Raw genomic sequence first — 18,804 nt, 5'->3', positions numbered from 1 at the left:
AGAATGAGTGCACCCGTTGAGACGCCGTGGCGCCGTTCTGCAACATGATGTTGTAGTATGTCATGGATTTGACCGAAATGACGCTTCCGAGGGAATGTTCGTGAATCTTCCTTCATCGCATTCGAAGTTCGGGTCCCTGTGTGCAGGGTAAAGATCGCGCTGCGCCGAAGAGTGCAGGGTCTTCCGGTCTATGGATTATCCTCCCGTGAGACAGCTGCACGAATCCATGGAGCAGGCTCGGGTGATGCAGCAAGTCCTGTATTGTTTTCACTCTGCTCGCGTTGACCGATCATACTCTCGAGGTCCGAGTCATAGGATGTCATCCCCAATCCCAATAGTGATTCTTAGCCCGGCTCAGAGGAAAATGCTGCCGTCCTTCTGGCTGAAGTGACTGCGCCGACTGCAGTTGAGATGGAGATTCGCCGAGGTTTTACGCGAGCTTTGAAGGCGTCCCTCTTTCCCGAGCTCTTCTGGGTCAGAGCCTCACACGAAGCCCATGCTCGGGAATGACGAAAATCGATCTCAGCGAATTTTCCTCTGCGACACCCCGGTCAGACGGAGAACAGATGGAAAGTCGGAGGAATGTTCGTAGGAAGGGTCTGCAGGATTGAAAAAGTTGAATCAGTCTCGCCGAATGTTCTCGGACTGTCTAGTGTCCATCTAACTGCGAGTCTCGAAGCGATAAATCAAAATCCTCGCCGATTTTCCCGAGTCACGGGGAATCTATGAGGCTGCTCATGGTGAAAGAGATCTTGGAACCCGTGACTTGGCTCCCGGTAGGTTGGTCCCTGTGGAAGCGTACAGTGTTCATTCCCCGGTGATGTAGACAAGAGCGCCATGGAATTCAAAAGAGTCCTCACCTGTTCCTCTCGCTCATTCTTTGGCGCCAAAGAGTCTCAGCTGTTTTGATCGGATGTAGATCAGCTAGTACCTGGTGCCAGGCGCCGGATTCCGTGACAGGCCGGAAATGTAAGGACGACGTCGACTTCACGTTATGATTCATACGCCCGCGTCGTTTGTATCTCCCGTATCCCAGAATCCAACGAGCCAACCCCGGCGTGAGATCCTGACGGGGGATACAGCAGCGAGGGCTCCGGTTGCAAAACATCAAAGATCAGATGAGTCTCGAAGATCCGCAATTCAGTCAAAATTTCTCGTAAACGTCTTTCAGATGCAGAGGACCAATAGACTGAAGGCTGAGATCAATTTGATGAAAACGTCGCTTCCGGATGGAATCGTGTGTCAGCCAACGAGCGAGGCAGACATCTTTCATTTGCAAGCCGTTCTCGACGGTCCGCCGGACTCACCTTACGAAGGTGGGAGGTTCTTTGTTGACATCAAGATCCCAGAGAAATATCCTTTCGAGCCTCCGGGTCTTCGATTCCTGACGAAGATTTACCATCCAAACATCGACGAAACTGGCAGGATATGCCTCTCAGCGATACAACTGCCTCCCGGCGGGACTTGGAAACCTTGCTTGAACATTTGTTCCGTACTCACCTCTCTTAGGGCCATAATCGCGGACCCGAAGCCGGATGATCCCCTCATGGCGGAGATCGGCGGACTCCTTAGGAACGACAAAGCGGAATTCGAACGTCTCGCGAAGCAATGGACGGAGAGATATGCATCCATACGCTATCAATGATTGAATGAGGAGTCGATCTAGGCATTCTACTTCAAGTCCCGATTCCGTTGACTTTCCTCATCGTCAGTGAATTGCCATGGTTTTTAATATAATCGAGTTTTCACACAGAGCCTCTTCTTTTCATGGGAATCGGAAATCCATCACTCCGAGCTTACTCCAGAAAAGGTGGGTCGAGAACGATGCTCACGAATGAGCATGGGCGGCAAGTTCGCGGAACTCGGGATCGGGATGCTCATGCCTTTTCGAGAATTTATTATGTACGGAGTACCAAGAGACAACTCCCTACAATCGTAAAAGGAACGGGGTCCGAAATGTCTTCGAGACTTCACTTGCTTCTCAGCTCGCGTTCCAATCGCCCCACGGACGATATTCCCCTACACGCGAGTGAAATGGGAGCCTATTTTGCCTTTGGAAGAAGCTTCTCTGGAAAGAAAAGCGGAAGGTAGAACCGAGCTACTACCGCATCTTTGCGTGAAAACGTCTGGCGCTCTTGCGTCTTGTAGGAGGCATGGGGCTGGCGCTTGGTGATTTGAGCTTTTGTGTTCGTAGATTATGAGGATGAGCATAGTCGTCATCAATAAACAGGACCATGGTATTCACGTCGACGGGTACGTTTATGGCTTGCCCGACTATTCCGAAACGACCAAGGGGAAGTGAGCGACGGATCTGCATACAGTAAAAGCTCGTTACTACGAACACGAAGGGACCGACGAGACTGGTTCCTTGTACCGAGTTTTCGCTGTAACGAATGCCGCTCAACACTATCCCTATGGCGAACTGGCCAAAGGAGGAGAAATTCCTTGTTCGTTGTACCGAGAAATTCGTTGTAATGGGGGTCGTTATAACGAGCTTTCACTGTATACGGCATTCGCGGTGACACGAGACATTCGCTTAGAGGATCTGATTTCGGCAAGTACGTCGGCATCGCTGGATATTGATATCCATTGATCTTGAGACGGGATTTTATATGTTCCACACTAAGACAATCACCGCTTGACGACCGTGTTCCCCTCGTCCTAGAATTGTTCCGCAGGAGTATCGCCATACTAGGATTGTTTTGAGATCCCGAAAAAAATAGAGGCGATCTCAGACATCGCATTCATGCCCGAACTCGTTGTCGAAAAAATATATTCTCGAATCTCTGTGTCGCTCTCCGCCACCTATATTCGTGAAGCGCATTCCTCGCACGCTCGATACCTCCATCGAAATTCATTGTCTCTGAGGACACCCAGCTCCAGGCCCAGACAATCGCGATCCTGTCGCATGGAATATACCAAATCTTGCCGACTCACATTGCGATCTTCGAGAATCGAACTCAGCGCACCGAGATTTTCGGTGTTCGCCTCTCGTAACTGGGCCATTCACGACGACGAGCACGAGTTTCCCGCGCTCTTTCATCGATGTTCTCGGCTGAATGAAATGTTTCCTGCTGATTCTCTCAGCGAACGGAGTTCTAGGCCCGGAGGTATCAGGAGGGGGAGCCTCATCAATGCGAAAAGCTCACATTCGACATGTTACTACTTCGAGTATGGAAAAGAATGGGGTACGGCGCCCCCTAGCTGGTGCCCATCCAGCCTTTTCCTTTTTGAGACGCCCTTATGCACATACTACCCGTTGCTGATAACATCTGTCCGCTCTCACGGGTCTCATAAGATTGGCGTCGGTCCAAGCCCGATCACTGCTGGAGTGTAGAACAGACAGGTAGCGCCTCTTCAAAAGTGAGGCGCACAGCAACGCTCGTATGTGTCCTACGAGGACAGTAGTGAGGGCTTGCAGCCCCGTATTTGAACCCCGATCAGGTCGGCATCCGGGAAGAGAGAGAGCCCTTCGAACTCCTCTCGAATCTTGCGCGGAAAAGGTTGGCGTATCTATCGATCCTGATGAGGTTTTGTGGAGAAAAAGCTCATCCGAGACATTCTATAAGCTCGTTCATGCCAAAGAACATCCGATGTGCCCGAGAACGGTCGGAACGTTGACTTTCTTCTTCACAGAATCCCTCCCTCAACCTCTGAACGGCGCTCGGTCCGGCGTGCAGCGTCGCTCGCGGAGTGTACAGACTCTGTAGGATCCGAGAAGGCGGGCTTCTTGACGATCATCAGCCCTCGAGCGGATGGAGAGTTTCAGCGTCCGGTCTTCGTTCAAGAACGAGTCGACGGCCGCAAGGGTTCAGAGGCGGAGTCGGCAACGAAAATGATCGTCGCACACTGGCAACCGGGAGGGAATCACAGCGGGATGATGATCTTTAAAGGTTTATCTGCGTTGCTCGAAGAAACCTCGATTAATGTATTCTGAAGCGTAGAAATCTCGGTTACCGCGGGCACCGCTAGGATTTGTCGAGAATCAAGCCTCTGCGAATTCCGTGGCCGCCGCACCCGATTGCCGCACGATTTTCCTAGAATTGGATGACAGTAAACGGGATGGTCAGACAGCTGCAATCGCAAGACCAGCTCAGTCCGCTCCTCTTCATGGAGGGTCTCGCACTCAACATGAGATTCACTCAGTTTTCTACGAGACGGCCCGTTTGACATCAATCATTATCAATTGAGATAGGCTCGCATCTCAGGGGCCACAGTAATGACCGGATGAGCGAAAACTTAGGTGTGATAATCAATAATTAAATTCCTGTGAACAGACTTACCACCCATCGCTCTATACGGGCATTCGTCAAGTGTCTTCGATCGTATAAATCCGCCCAAAAGGAAAGTCACTTCTACGCGACCAAGCGAATCACTTTCCTAACCGTGGTTCCGACTTGACGGAAGAACTTCGTGGGTGTTGGATTCGGACAGTGACTGTCGGCACAGCGCAAGGGAATGCGGAAGCTAGACGCTACAGGACAAGGGGCGTGCTCGCGACCAGGACCATCGACACCACAGGGACCGGAATGTCTCACTGTCCGAGGAGTCAACAATAAAGGAGAACAAAAAGGGGTCTTCAGACCCTAGCTGGTGCCCATCCAGCCTTCTTCTTTTTTTTCGAACGCCATTATGTGCCCTCAGGACGTTGCTTAGAACTGTACGTCGTCACTAAGGGTCATGTCACAGCGTTTGTCCGAACCCGAACACAACTGAAGGATTTCTGTGTTGCTTATGGAGCGCTGACGTCCCTTTGGATGGGAGGAGCACCCGGCTTCATTATGTGTCCATCGGGGACAGTATTCAGAGGTTTCAGTACCGTATATGTACCCCTCTTCGGTGGAGTACCACAGAGCTTCGGCAACTTGCAGACTCAATCCGAAGACAAAGCTCAAGAACAGAAGATCCATGAAGCAATGGAGAAGTCGCACGACGGGATGAGCCCTCTGGAACATTCTATAATTGGACTTTCTTATAGAAGTACCCCGCGGGGGCTCTAATAACTGAATAGATATATATTTTTCTTTCTTGTCTCACCCCACAATGGCGCCCGGTCCGCAGCGGCGCTCTCCGAGTCCGATCGAGCCCACCAGGCAGAATAGACAATGATCATCGACCTCGGCCGCTTCGTGCGGAAGTGCGGAATATCGCAGTCTTGACCGCTCGCGAGACGACTTCGACCTGTACTGATCGAAGCCTATGCTGAGGCAGTGAGGCTTGAACGCATTCGGAAAATTCCGTCCGGGTTTCTGAGTCCTAGAATCATTTCCGAGAGCCTCATTCGTCTGTTCCGGGGAGATGTATGCCAGTTCTGGAGGGTCTGGGACGAGACCAGGGGGAATGCCTCGTAGTCCCGGGAAACAGGGTCAAGAGTGCGGATACCGAGATTTCACCGCCCTGCTTGCGCCGCCTGAGGTCATGGATGACTATACTTTCATGAGCATTAGGCGGTCTAGTGGTCGGTTGATAGACAACGAAGGAGAAACATCAGAGCGAAATCGCGCGTCGTTGATATATCCTTCCCATCAACAGACATGGAAAATGATGTTTATTCTCGGTCCACTCGCTGCCATTTTACTCCTGAATGCGGATCTAATTCATGCTGTCACCATCCAATGCAATCTAAGCGGGAGTATCGAAAATCAATACGAAGCCTCCCTGGGCATGTATCGCTTTTTCATGGCGTCATTCGGGAACGACTCAGATGCAACAAAAAACCAGCCCACGAGTGAGGCGTTGAGGATTATACTTCCGGGGAGTCACTCGGCGATTTTCGCCCTGTTCTACACTTATGTGTTCGATATATGCCATTTGGTCCGCATTCAAGAGATGGTTCAAGAGAATTCGAGAGAACTGAGCTCCATGAAAGACATCCAAAACGACGCTCTCGCGATGTCTGGCAAAATCGTGCTCTTCATGGATAGAATGGAGCGGAATCTCTCCTCGATACAATCGTTGATGGAACAGGACCTGCGGAATATCACGCAGCACCTCCATAGCCTCAGGAACCAGTGCGCGGAGATGGAGGGTATAATACTCCAGGTTCTGCAGCTGCGTTTTGTGACCATGAGCCTCTTCGCGTTGAATGCTCCAGTGTTCTACGCGTGTATGTTCGTTCTGATGTCGTTGACGACCAAAGTAAAGCTCCGAGTCCTGTTAAAGCTCTCTGTAAGCTCTCTGCTGTGCGAAATTTTACTTAGCTCCGGGCTCAATTCGCTCGAATCCGCGTGGGGTGCGAATTTCCGTTTCTTAGTTTGCGCAATGATCAATGTTATTTTGTGGTTGACGAGACATACACCCGCTATTGATGTTGAAAGAATCCTAGATGAAGCACTTTACTGAGAATTCGTAGCGGCCGCGATGACGGGGTAATCCCGGTCGTGCCAATTGGGTTAGGGAATAAAATATGAATGCTATATCATTGAGACGACGGACCGATTTTCATCCTCATGATCGGTTGGGACATTACTCTCTCTGCGAGTTCCACCGGAATCACGCCGTGGTCGACACCTAGACACGCTCGGGACGACCTAGAAGCTCAATATATCGAGTGGAAGTCATCGCATCCATTCAGAATAATTGAATATAATGTCTGAGGTCAACAAACGCCAGCCAAAGAGGCGATTCTGTTTCTGGAAACAATTCCGGAAACTTCATGCAGCGACATTCAGGCACACAAGCAAGCTGAAGCTATGTGAGCGCGATCCGACATCGGAGTCGAGCGTTCACTGGCGGAAAGCGGAGGATCTCGCTGTGTCGTGCGTGACTAACCTGAATCCGGAACGCGAGGTGCATGTCGTCTTCGGCTTCCCAGTTTGTTAAGGGAAGCGACGGTCGTCGCGGGAATATGGCGATCGATAGGGCGGGCTTTACTTGGTACTAATTTTTCTCACATTGCTGGAAGGTGGAGGAAAATAAGTGCCAAATCATCCCACCCTATGGCCACTCCAGCTTCAAGAGTTCAACACTTCACGATGATATCGAATAACGGAGGCTCCGAGCCCATTGCTCTGAGTGGGTATGCCAGGCTCTCCTGAGTACTCGGCAAGCGTTACGCATCCTGAGCGGGTTAGAGCGACGTGCATCATCTTTTGGGACAGCGAGGAATCTAGGCTAGGCAGCTTCAAAGCCACAAGTCGCTCGGGAATCACCTTGTGAACCTTCAATAGAGACTCTCTCCGAGTAATGCCGGATGTTTGGAATCGCATGGCCTCGACTTGACCTTTTTGTCCGGGACTCGCCACGGTGTGGTCGCTGCTAGGTCTCTCGAAGCCTGAGCTGACAAATCACGTGACAATCATTTCCTAAAACGGCGGGTCATTCACAGCTTGATGTCGCCTCATCGATTTGTCGGTACGATCTAGAGGGGGGGGGGGCTCAGATACTTCTACATAGGCTCGGGAGCTCATCGGAATAATCTCGAAGTCCCAGTGAATGCCGTTCTCGACGACTGATTTCTGCTGAGGCTTGGTAACGTGCTCACTTGAGGGCGCTGCGTGCTCGAACACGACAACACGCCCTTATCCGTACCTTCTCGCCGCATTTTCCGAATATCGACGGTCACTGAGACGAGCTCATTGGCGAAGGGACCAGAGTGTTCAGACTAGGGATTGTGGGCTGAGCATACGTTCGAGCGCATAAAATAGAGGGAATCGCGACCACTACCTAGAACCTAGACTGTTCTACTTGGCCTGTAAGCAAGAAAACCGTCTGCCCTCGTCGCAACCATTCGGTGATCACGTCCTCGAATACAATATACATTTTCCTCCGGGCGCGAGAAGCCGCCCTGTAGGGGCATGATTCCCGAAACTAGCATCCGGCGCTCCTGCACATAAGACTTTCCATCCCAATGGATCGGACCCCATTTCCGCATCCGAAAACCCCGATAGGTATATCGTGCTTGAGATCGTAGAAGGCAGTGCTGGAACTCCCGCGCACTCCATCACCATCCAATCTGCAGGGAAAAGGTCGGGAAATTCTGCTCGAGGGAGGGGGCTCGACCGAATCTTCGCGTCTTCGCCTTCTCATCACAGCTTTTCCCTGGGCCGAATGAAGACAATGGACCGAGATGTGAGTGATGATGAAGGTAACTCCCCGCAGATGGTGAATTCCCTATTAGGGATAATTCCATCGAGCGATCGAACGGTCCTCCCCTGCAGCCGATGTCTCCGACGCGAATCAGAGAATGCTCGGACGTACATGCTCGGATCATCCCACCGAAAACTTCGGTAGGTGGTACCAGTCTGCTCCCATCGCTCCTGGTTCCACTTGTCGATACGATCGATATGAGCTGCTGAGGTCGCAAAGATTCCACCGGACCGGAACGCATGATTCGCCTAGATCGTCCTACGAGGAGTCGCCCTTCCGAAATGCGCGCTCCCCCGCCCTCCGGGTGGAAACGGCCACTCGCGGAAACCAACATGGCGGCTCGCAGAAGAAACAGACCAGGCGGCTCGTCCCGAGTCCCAACCCAAAGTTTACTGTCTGTCCCAATCTGGCCGAACTGGGGTGCACGAGCTCAGTGATATAATTTCTCGGCATCGGATAGCAGGACAAGTCCCGTACTTCGGAGCGGCTCGTCTTCCGCGTCGACGAGGAAAATACACCATGCGACGGAGGAGCATGTGTGTGGCGCTACAATTCATCAAATTGATGCTAGAAGCCGGAAGGATCGGGATCCATTGGGCACTCTGTGGCGCCTGAGCTTCTTCAGCTGCTCCGCACGGTGAGATAGTCAACACACGGATGCGTGGCCTTCGCAAGAACGTCTCATTTACAAAGGTCAGTAATGGTGGAGCGAGGATCCGAATTGATGGACATTGCCCGCAGTCCAGACACGTCTGTGTCTTTGCTTCCTCTCTCCTCTCGGGTCTCGGGTCTCGTTCTGAGAGGAGGCTCAGTACTGGATACGATGATAGAAAAGTGTTGCTTTCTTGGACCGTCTGAAAGAGGCCCAAACTCGAGTCTTCCACCAGAATCTCATCATTGAAATCGCTCAACAGAGGCTGGTCATCTGTTCGAGGATGCGATCCTTGCGCATTCGATCTTAGACTCCGTGGGGAGGTGGAGGGGAATGAGGAGAACCAGACTTCACCGAAAGCTGCTCACTGTCGATCTCGAACAAACTGCTCCCACTTCGGTGTTCCTTCTCTAGTGTTGGTGAAAAAACTCGCCATCCCTCCCGGTCCAATAGGGGAATTGAATCTTCGGAAACATCTCACGTGAGTATTCAATCTGCTGATGGTAAGACTATAGCTCGTCGCATCTAGTGATAGGATAGCTCATCGGAGTCGAGATCCATGCAGTCGTTCCGAACTATCTCGATCTCTCCTTTCAAATACCCGAAATCGTTTTGCAGGATCTATCAGCCCGGGCACGTTATCCCTGACTTCGAATATTCACCGCTGAGTGTGTGGGATCGGAGGAGAATTCGAATGAGCAGCAGGCGATCTCCGTCCAGAAGTATTCGGGGCCTGACGATATTTTGTGCCAGCCAAAAGCTCTCATGTGCTTGAGAAGTTCTCTACTGGCCGAAAATCACGACTGAAGTTTGCACTCGACCTCTGATTTGCCGCGCGGCGGACTCTCCACTCGGACTTCCTCCGTTGTGTTCATCTCGAAGACCAGGATCATCTGAGCTTACCTCGAGAGCTGGATTTTCAGAGGAACGAAAATTCCAGAGATGGGAGTCCAACCGGAGGCTCTCGACCTGGTGGACAGCAGCGCTGAAGCCATCGAGGGAGGGCTCGGCGGCGATGAGCCATTCGAGGAAGCTCAACCCGAGGGGTTCTCCGGGGTTGATCCGGAGAAGAGAAGAAAAGCTTTCTGGCTGCTCCGATTGTTTGTTCACGTGCGAAAATGCCAACGCAGAGAACAAGTCCACAGTATCCTACATTGCAACGGCGAACAGATGGAGCAGTGCAAGGTACCGCGTTGTCGGGGTTTGAAATATCTCTTCAATCATTTACCCACATGTTATCTCGGAGAGAGCTGCCAAGTTCGGAGCTGCTTCTCGATGCGCCGGCTCTTCTCACACTACGTGGACTGTATCAATGTCGACTGCGTGATTTGTATCTTCCTCAAACAAGCCAAATTCCAACAGCTAGTCGCGATCTAACTCGGAACGAAATGAAATCCCAAACGTCAGCCCCTGCTAGCGCTTAGCGCAAGTTTTCTGCTTTCGTTTCGAGCTACTCCTACATAGAACCCACAAGCTGGAACCCACGTGAATCTTCCATGGAGAAGACCTTATGTGTGATTGATGGTGAGGCTGTTCACAAGTATATTCCGTGAGCGTGCGCCTAGACGTCGGATACGCTTAATTTGATGTATGCTTCTCCAAGGATTGTGTGCATCCAGAACACCTAGGATAACCCATCACATTTAAGCACAGCGTGAGAACGTGAAACGATGCTATTGATCATATACTGAAACGTACATTTTGCTCGGAGAGAGCTTCTCTCTCCTATTTATTCATAACCTGATTGTGCGCGACACTAACCGGGACTTCACCTCTTAATCTATTCGTAAGCGGAACCCGAGCTTGGACTTCGTGTTCCTTGCGGATGCCATTCCCAGAACGCTTCCATGTTCTCGGCAAGAGTTCTTGGGTGGCTTCAACTTTCGGTTCGCTTCGGAACCGCTAACCTGTCCTCGCGTGTTGAGAACAATCGACGCGAGTCACTGCTGTCGGAATCGACGAATAAACTCGAAACGCACTGGATGGATTTAATGTCAAACGTACCCGAGTTCACAGGAAGGTTCTGAGACAGAACTTAGGATATGTGAACTGACTGTGATACCGTCGTTCTTCTCAATAAAATAAATGTGTTTTCTTCTGCGACGAGAGTCATTCCTTCCTTCTTGTATCAGATGTTTCAGACCTTCAGGGTTTGCTTAGAGTATAAAGTGCCCCCCTCAACAGGGATGATCTCCCTGTTCAGGATGCCGAGTCGCGGAAAACTTCTGAGGTGCGTATCCTGTGACTGACTTGCCGCGACGGGCAAGCGTACCTTGTGGAAGGCTTGTTGGAGAGGTGGCGAGCCTCACGAACCGACGGGAATGCCGGGGACTGGACTGCGCAGTCCGAATCGCGAAGTCAGCTCTACACGGATGAGAAGGAAGCTCGCGAGGGCTGAGTGTACAAAACGTCTATTTTATTTCCCAAGCCATAAGAAAAACACTATACTCTTCTTCGTTCATGACGGTTTGATTTTAGTGAGGTATGTCTATTTACAGATGACTCACTCCAATGAGAAGCAATCCGAGCTCGTTATTCGAAATGTGGAATCGTTTGATCCCGGCTCGATGGACTCGGCGCTCGATCGAGCTTGATGTCGAACGGACAGCTTTCTATGTCTTTTCCTGGCCGCTCGCTGCTTCTTGCAAAGTTCTACTCGAGTTATATTACTTGACTGCATCTATGACGAAAAAATCCAGCATCATGAGGGGCTTTCAACAGATGGATGATTCTCCTAAACTAGGCTTTTGATTGAACGCGACGCCACCCTGGTTACAATTGGAAAGTCTTGCCTTTATGAATGCGTTCATGTTGCTTCAGATATTTTCGTGTAGCAAACGCGGCTCCACATTCAATACATATATAGGGTTTCTGACCAGTGTGAATGAGTTTGTGTTGCTCCAAACTCGACTTCTGAGTAAACGCACGACCACACTGTAGACAAGTGTAGGGCTTTACCCCAGTGTGGATCACTTCATGACGGCGCAGAGTTCCCTTCTCGGTGAACGCGGCGCCGCACTGGATACAAACATGGGGTTTCGTCCCTGTGTGGGTGAGTTTATGTTTCTTCAAACCCGATTCTTTGGTGAACGCGCCGCCGCATTGGTTACAGAAATAAAACTTCTTCTCGGTGTGAGTGTGTTTGTGTCGTTTCAAGTTGTACTCCCGAGTGAACGATGCTCCGCATTCGATGCAAGAGTAAGGCTTCTCTCCATTGTGGGTGATCTCATGTCGTCTCAGGGAAGCTTTCAGGGTAAATGCAGCTCCGCACTTTATGCAGGAGTGGGGTTTCTCACCCGTATGTGTTCGCTGATGGGCAGCCAAATGAGATTTTTGATTAAAAGCAGCATTGCAACCGGTACAGACATGAACCTTTTCACCAGGAGTTTTCTTCAATCGAGCCAAATAAATATCCGATTCGAACTTCTTGTCGTACAGATCACAGAACAGGAACGTTTTTCTCGTGGTTTCCGCCATTCTGTCGTTCGCGTCCTTTCCGAAGTGTCTTCCTGCGATGTTACCGTAGCCTGGATGTCACGAAATAATGGTTCGGCCACCTTCCCGGTATGTATCTGTACGATGTTCGTGCGGATAGTTGTTTCTGGAAGAGCAGGGAACTGATTAAGCTCAGCTCGCGGCGGAGCTCCGAGGAGGACAATAATTCAGATGAATGATGTTTTAATTAGATTGCTTGGTGTGATCCAGAGGATCCTCTCGGGAGAAGCACATTCAGGAAGACGAGGAAGCGAAAAGACCAGGAGAGGTAAAAGCTACCAGCCCGGATTTCTCTCGACAATTAGCTGGCCGAATGATGAATCGGTTGAACTGCAGTACGCTCGAGAAGACAGGTTTTTGATCGCTCAGTGCCTCTAATGAGCTTCCGTGGTCAGTCTTGTGAAACGGATATAATCCGCCCGACAGACCGAGGGACACCAGAAAAAATCATCGTCATCATTCACTCCTCTTTCTGTCAGCGATTGTGGGAAGGTAGCCACGATTTCATGATTATGTGGATCAAACAGCCGCGGAGAACCATATGATACCGAACATTCATGCTCCTCGCGCAGACCTTGTCCCCTTGGGGCGAGTGCGTTCGGAAAGAGCCGGAATCGTTTCGTCCTAATCAATCACTCGACTAAGCTTTTTTTTCTGTCAGTAGAAGATGGAAAAGAGGAACACTTTCAGGCGATATCGAACGAGCAAATCGGGTCAATTAAATCCCCGTCCTCGGTTCTGTATCTCCAGTTTGACTATATGCCAGAATCCAGAAGTCAGAGTCCGAAATTGTTTCTGGTGCTGGGAGCCCACTCCAGAACTGGACATGGAAAGGTTCGAGTCGAGAGATAATCGGAGAGCTCAAGGAGTCATGGCACTGCTCACGGAGCTTTCGCACCGAGAGCGGTGATCACAAAATAGATTGATGAGCGAATAGGAGCACGGAATTCGAAATATCGGACAAGACCTATTGCCCGCGGATCTTCATGGAAAACTTGTCGCGGAACGGCTGATTACTTACGTCCGACGAGATCTCCTGGCTCCTTTGCTTGCTTTCCTCAGTCCAAGTATCTGGCTGAGCTTCCCGCACGAAGCTTTTTCCTCTGGAAAGCCCAACTACAGCGAGCTGTATCGGAGCGACGCTTTTCCCGTACCCACTCGAACCACTGAGAACTAAAACACTCAGCTTGGGACAACAGCTAGAGGGAGGAGGGCTGGCTGTTGGCTGCTTGCTTTGCTGCTCGGCTGGCTGGATGGCTACTGCTCGGTTGGTCGGTCGGCTGGCCGAATCGACGACGGCGGTCGGGAGCGGTCAGCCGTAGCGAGACCTGAGGTGCGAGTCGAGGGGCTGTGTTCCGTTATTTTCGTGGGGTTCAACGTAAAGTCGGAATGCCTGACAATCGTGCTCGCGTCAAGCCTCAGGTGGAGCCGTCCACGGAACTTGGGGGGAATTGAACAGCAGCAAAATCTGGTAAGGGGGAGAGTGAACACAATGATGCTGTTCATCTTTGCTGAAATTGCGAGCCCTATCGAGCGGTCTCGTCAGCTTTTCCCACCACCGTTTCCCCGGTTTCTTGGTCAATGCTTGGCCCTGGCTGATCGCGTCGGATCGAGCTGTTTCACGCTGGAGAACACGAATTCCACGTCCCTCCAGGGCGGGCATTAATGCCCTCGGTGGGCGTCATAAGAGCCTGATCAATCGCAACCAGGAAACCTCTGACTTATTCTAGCGTGATCCACCACTATCCATCGAGGGCCTGTCGAGACCGCTTCGCAAGAAGAGATTACGCCTGCCCCCGATTTCCTTCTTGTCCCCCCTCTCTGTGTGTACGACCCAGAAGCTTGGGATCTGCTTATTTACAAAGTCTCTCAAACAAGCGTGTACAGCCTAATTTTCCGGATACAAGGTCCTTTTTCGAAGACTCTCATGATTGAAGCGCGGGAAGCGGGGGTGCCGAAAAACAACCCCCCGGTTGCCGCGTCTCGGTCTGGAATCGAGCACGCGTGTCATTATGGGCCCAGAGAGACCTAGGCATCGGCCAGAGGATGTCCTTCCCGATAGCGACTCTGGACGATGCTGACTAAAAGGTCACGGCCAGGTTCGCCGCGACCATTCCCGCGTCCGCTTCTCGGCTCCGAACGACGCATTGGTCGTGTTGCACCAGTCGCCCCCCGGAAATTCTCGCTCCCCGTTCAACGTGCCGGCTCTGGGCTCTGAGAGTCCCCAGCGCTGCCGTGGCTAATACCCGGGAGGGTCGGAGCCGTCAGCTCAGGTTCGCCATGCCCTATCGACGCCTCGTGAGGGGACTTGCTGGCTTGGACGCTGCGCTAGCTCCATAAGAACAGCCGAGAAATCTTGATAGCCGTGCCGTGTGAGCTTCCCCGTAGCGGCTAGTCGTACTTCATATGAACCAAAGAAAGGGAATCGCCCGATCATGCTCAAACTCACAGGAAAGATCATCAGCATCATCGTCCTCTCTTTCTCATCGTCAAATTCAATTAATATTCAATTTCATTCCTCTTCTACGTGTATGGCTCTCCACTCATTATACAGAATTATTCCCGTCAGGTTTTCCGACCGTACCCACGAAAGTAGACGGAAATTCGCCCAACGGCCGTAAAACTGTGTACACACCGAACTCCATGCATACCGCTATCTGTTGCTGCCGCTGCTGCTCGGTGGCGGCGGTGGTGGTGGAGAGCTGATCGGTGAGAGCCGCCGCTGATTGATGGTGAACGGCGTTGTCGAGGTGGTGGAGCTGTTGCTTTAGTTTGATTGAGGCGGAATTCGTTTGCCTCAAATAATTGGGTAAGGAAAACGCGATGCCGGCCAGAAGCACGCATCACTCGCGCTTCCCGTGCATGTGCAAAAGAAGTTACAGCCCCTCCGAGTTTCTGTTTATGTCGCTGTAGGCGCCGGTGTACGCGAGCGAACGATCGAGGCAGGATCTTCGGTTGACGCCGCTCCATGAGCTGCTCCTGAAACAGGTTCCACGAAGCTAGCGTTGCCCCTGTGGCGAGGGTGAAGAGACTGCAGAACGCTTGAGGGGTACTGTGTGGCCTCACTGTGTGCCGTTAATGTCGGGCCTTGTTGTTGTATAATACAAAGGTGGACGATTGCAAAAGGCAACAGGTTAGTTCGTTCTTCTCGTTACGCAAAGCGCTGATAGGTCTTGGAACGTGCCCTGATCGAACGAGAGCCTGTGTTTTGGAGTGACAGTCAGCGTGAGGACAGCATTGTCGTTTCTTTCCACGTCCCTGTCCGACCTGGGTGTTTGAGTGGACTAGTGGTCGCTTGACAACGATCGGCGAGATTAGAGAAACTCATGATTGAGATTCGGCTGACCCCCATCGCGTTGTCTCGAGCTCCGGGAGAGTCTCGTTCGGCATCCAACGGGAGCTAATTGTCTACGACTTGATTTCGACCGGAGATCCAAGTGCGTTTCGGTACAAACCTGCGCTCCATCGGAGCTGGGGCTCGACGCGGCGTTCCCCTGAAAGGCTGTCCTGACATTCGGTGTGCCCCTTCAGAAGTGCGGACCATTAATTTGAAGGTAAACGTTGCACTCAAGCGAATCGGAGCCGGTTCAGCTTCTTAGAATTATTTGTTCGGATGACGTCCGTCAAGAGTTTCTACTCGCGGAACGATGATGCTTTCTGGCGAATTGAAGCTGAGACCATCTCGAGGGGGAGATGATCCCCGCGAAACGAACTCGGGAGCTGAGTTTTCGCACAACCTTCACAGTTTGGTGGCGGAATTCGCGTTGTCCCGTCTATCCGAGCCCAGAGATGAAGATGGGATCAATCGAACTATCTGACAAGCTCGTTTCTACATACGTCGATATCGCGGTCCCTGCCCATGGGCATTCTCTGCTGGAGCCTCGGTACCCATCCTTCAATCCATAGCTCCCACAGCTCTGTTCGATCATCCAGAGGAGGTCCTTGTAAAAGTCATTCTTGTTGTTCTGTAATTCATCGTATGCCATTTACCGTTGGGACCGTTGGGGCAATCAACGGACGGGCGTTGAGAACTGACTTCATGACTCGGACGCTTTTGGAAACGACGCGTGCCGACACTGACCACCCGTCAAACCCATTGCGTTGGGACGGGGTGGCGCTCGCCGAGCGAAGATTCGTGTTCGAACTGATCTCGACACAATCCGGCACAATCAATCTTTTTGAATCAAGGATTCATGATTATTCCGCCATGGGAAAAATGTCACGCAATAGCGTATGGCTCGCGTCCGAATAAATGAGCGCCGAATGCTCTCCAGCTCGTCCCGACCCCGTGAACGGCGAGCACGTGTGCAAGATTGAGGAATGGATTTTCCTTTCTTTCTGTTTCCACTGCCACCATTCAACCGTTTGGCAGTCATGGTCCGTACGCGCTCCGACTAGCCTTCTCCATCCGTCTCTTAGTGATTCAACTCAATTCTTCTTTCACCGTCGAGAAGCAATATCCACGCTAGGCAGACCACGAGAAACTTTTTTCGGTCGACTCTCGGAACAAAAACACCAAGAACAGAATCGACGACAACTCAGTCAGTAGCGAGCATGAATGGGACCTCGTCGACAAAGATTCGCTTCTCGGACGTGCGTCCCGAGCTCCGGGATCTCGATGAAACTGATATTCGAGAAGCACAAACTCCATCGAGCTTGGGAGCTTCTGATTGGAACTTCCTCCGGGGGGCATTCCCCTCCGAGTTGAGTCTAATGTCGGCCAATCCGACCATGCTTACGAGGGAGAGAGACACCGTCGAGCCTGCCATGACTGCTCCTCAGGTAGAGGGAACGAGCGGATACCACAGCGCGAGAGGAATCAGTCTAGCAGCCAGAGCAGCGTGCCGAGGGCAAGGGCATTTCCTGAGCTGAGACAGTTTCCGTCAAGAAAATCGGTAGAACTACAGTAAATGTCGCATCAGAGAAATCGTCGAAAATCGATGATGAATACACACGAATTGACGCGGCTCGTCGCGAGTCTCACGGCGACATTCTTTCATCCAACATCGGACCCATTCGGCTCGAATCCGACCTTCCAATGTCGTCGTCGCGTCAGCTTCCGATGAGCGAGACGAGACTCTTCGCTGTGCATTGCGGTCTCAGCATTCCAGTAAGCCGCTACCGGGTATCGGTTTCAATCGGTGCAGTCCGTCCAGTTCACGACTGAGCCGCAGTCGTATCGAATCAGGGACGCTGGATATTCTCCGATTCCGGGGGCTTGAGAAGTATTTGGGAATATTCTGCTCCTCCCCGTCGTTTTTCCCTCGACTTTTGACTTGCCCCGTCCAACCATCGCCCCGTGATGGACGATGGCAGTATCCGATTGGCGAAACTTAATTTGAGCTATCTCGACGCCAGCCGCTGGGAGGTCGGAGAAGGCTGCAGTCAAAGGTGCGCTCCATTTCGAAACATACTCTCTGCACTGATTATGGTACAGTCTTGGGCTCTGGCGCGAATCTCATGTGAATCATCATCAGCGAGGGACATGGACGGATCCAATGATGCTACGGGAGATAGGCCGCGCTAGAAGAATCCCGAAGAAAACCGAGGTCCGACCCTCCGTCTCGAGGTCTGAGCAGCATTCAGGTCTCTCGCCTCTGACATGAATCAAACTCCGATAGCAGGGAAATCTCGTTGCGATCCCAAGGTCGGTTCATATTTTATTCACGCTGGCCGGGCCTGGCGGAGAACCATCGTCCGAGTTCCGCCTGTTTTTTCTTGATTGACACATTCGACTGATGGAGTTTCCTCCCTTCGCTAGAGACGCTCCGATAGAGTAGGCGCATCTCCGGAAGTTATTCAGTCCTTCCGGATCCCGGAGCATTCCCCCATTGATGGGAGGATGAACCTTGAATTTCCGGCCTCGCACCGCAGAATACGTGTTCCAGAGCAAGCGAAAGGACTGTCATATCAAAATTTCAGTAAATTGCCTCTTTCACCTTTTCCGTTGAGGGGAATCGAGGACGATGTACCCTCGTACACGATCGTATCAGACTGTGTCTCGCTCGGTCGCTTCCCTTCATTAGGACCGAGAGGAGAGTCGACCTGAAGCGCCGGGTATGAGGAACTTGGATCCTGTAGTCTCTTGTTCGCGGATTGATTTCGATCATACTTAGTAAACAAGCGAGCTCTTCGAAAGAGAAAGCGCCACCTGAGAGCCTACACGGCGCAATTCGAGTGCTTCCAAAATTTCATTTCCTTTCGCTTCCAGCTCCGTATGGCGTCGGTGTCAGCTGTGGGCCTTTCCTTGGAAGGCTCGCCTCAGCAGCTCAGTCCTCCTTCGCCCACATCTGCAGGAGCTCATCAGATATCTCATCAGCACCAGCAAGAGGCGTTCGGTGAGGGTTTTCTGTTTTCTCCCGATGCTTTGAGATTTCAGGCACATAGTCCGGCGTTCCAGCTCCTCCGATAATTTTTTCTCGCTCGCCGGAACACCAGAAGATATGCACTCTCGGATGCTCTGAATCTATCAGCGCGGAGAGGCTGCGGAAACCTCGAGTGCTGCATCTCGGGCGAGATTAGGATTCCAGCCGCAAACCCATCGCAAGAACAAATTCAAAATTAGGCAT

At 51.6% G+C, this 18,804-nt stretch overlaps 2 protein-coding genes across 3 annotated transcripts in view; one reads left to right on the top strand and one right to left on the bottom strand.

Annotated features, from left to right (window-relative positions):
• Positions 1–11,296: 11,296 nt before the first annotated feature.
• LOC100909349 (gastrula zinc finger protein XlCGF7.1-like) lies at positions 11,297–13,692 on the bottom strand. 2 transcript variants are annotated; one of them, XM_018638744.1, is made up of 3 exons: positions 13,257–13,692; positions 13,114–13,115; positions 11,297–12,341 (listed from the first exon to the last, which is right to left on the bottom strand). In XM_018638744.1, the coding sequence occupies exon 3, from the start codon at positions 12,215–12,217 to the stop codon at positions 11,513–11,515; it is 705 nt and encodes a 234-aa protein (XP_018494260.1). In that variant the 5' UTR covers positions 12,218–12,341; positions 13,114–13,115; positions 13,257–13,692; the 3' UTR covers positions 11,297–11,512. The 2 variants fall into 2 exon arrangements, with proteins under 2 accessions (XP_018494260.1, XP_018494259.1); XM_018638743.1 differs by lacking the exon at positions 13,114–13,115.
• A 1,226-nt stretch (positions 13,693–14,918) lies between these two features.
• The window catches only part of Atx-1 (Ataxin 1), a 7,589-nt gene continuing 3,703 nt past the window's right edge, over positions 14,919–18,804 (top strand). Inside the window, exons 1-2 of the mRNA XM_003741351.2 lie at positions 14,919–15,044; positions 18,447–18,573. Of these exons, the coding sequence (XP_003741399.1) occupies positions 18,453–18,573 (121 nt within the window). The 5' untranslated portion in view covers positions 14,919–15,044; positions 18,447–18,452. The remainder of the gene's footprint in view (positions 15,045–18,446; positions 18,574–18,804) is intronic.

The sequence above is a fragment of the Galendromus occidentalis genome, unplaced genomic scaffold (genome assembly GCF_000255335.2).
Source record: "Galendromus occidentalis unplaced genomic scaffold, Mocc_1.1 scf7180000077167, whole genome shotgun sequence".
Taxonomy (NCBI): domain Eukaryota; kingdom Metazoa; phylum Arthropoda; class Arachnida; order Mesostigmata; family Phytoseiidae; genus Galendromus; species Galendromus occidentalis.
This window is presented reverse-complemented; position numbering and strand designations above follow the sequence as displayed.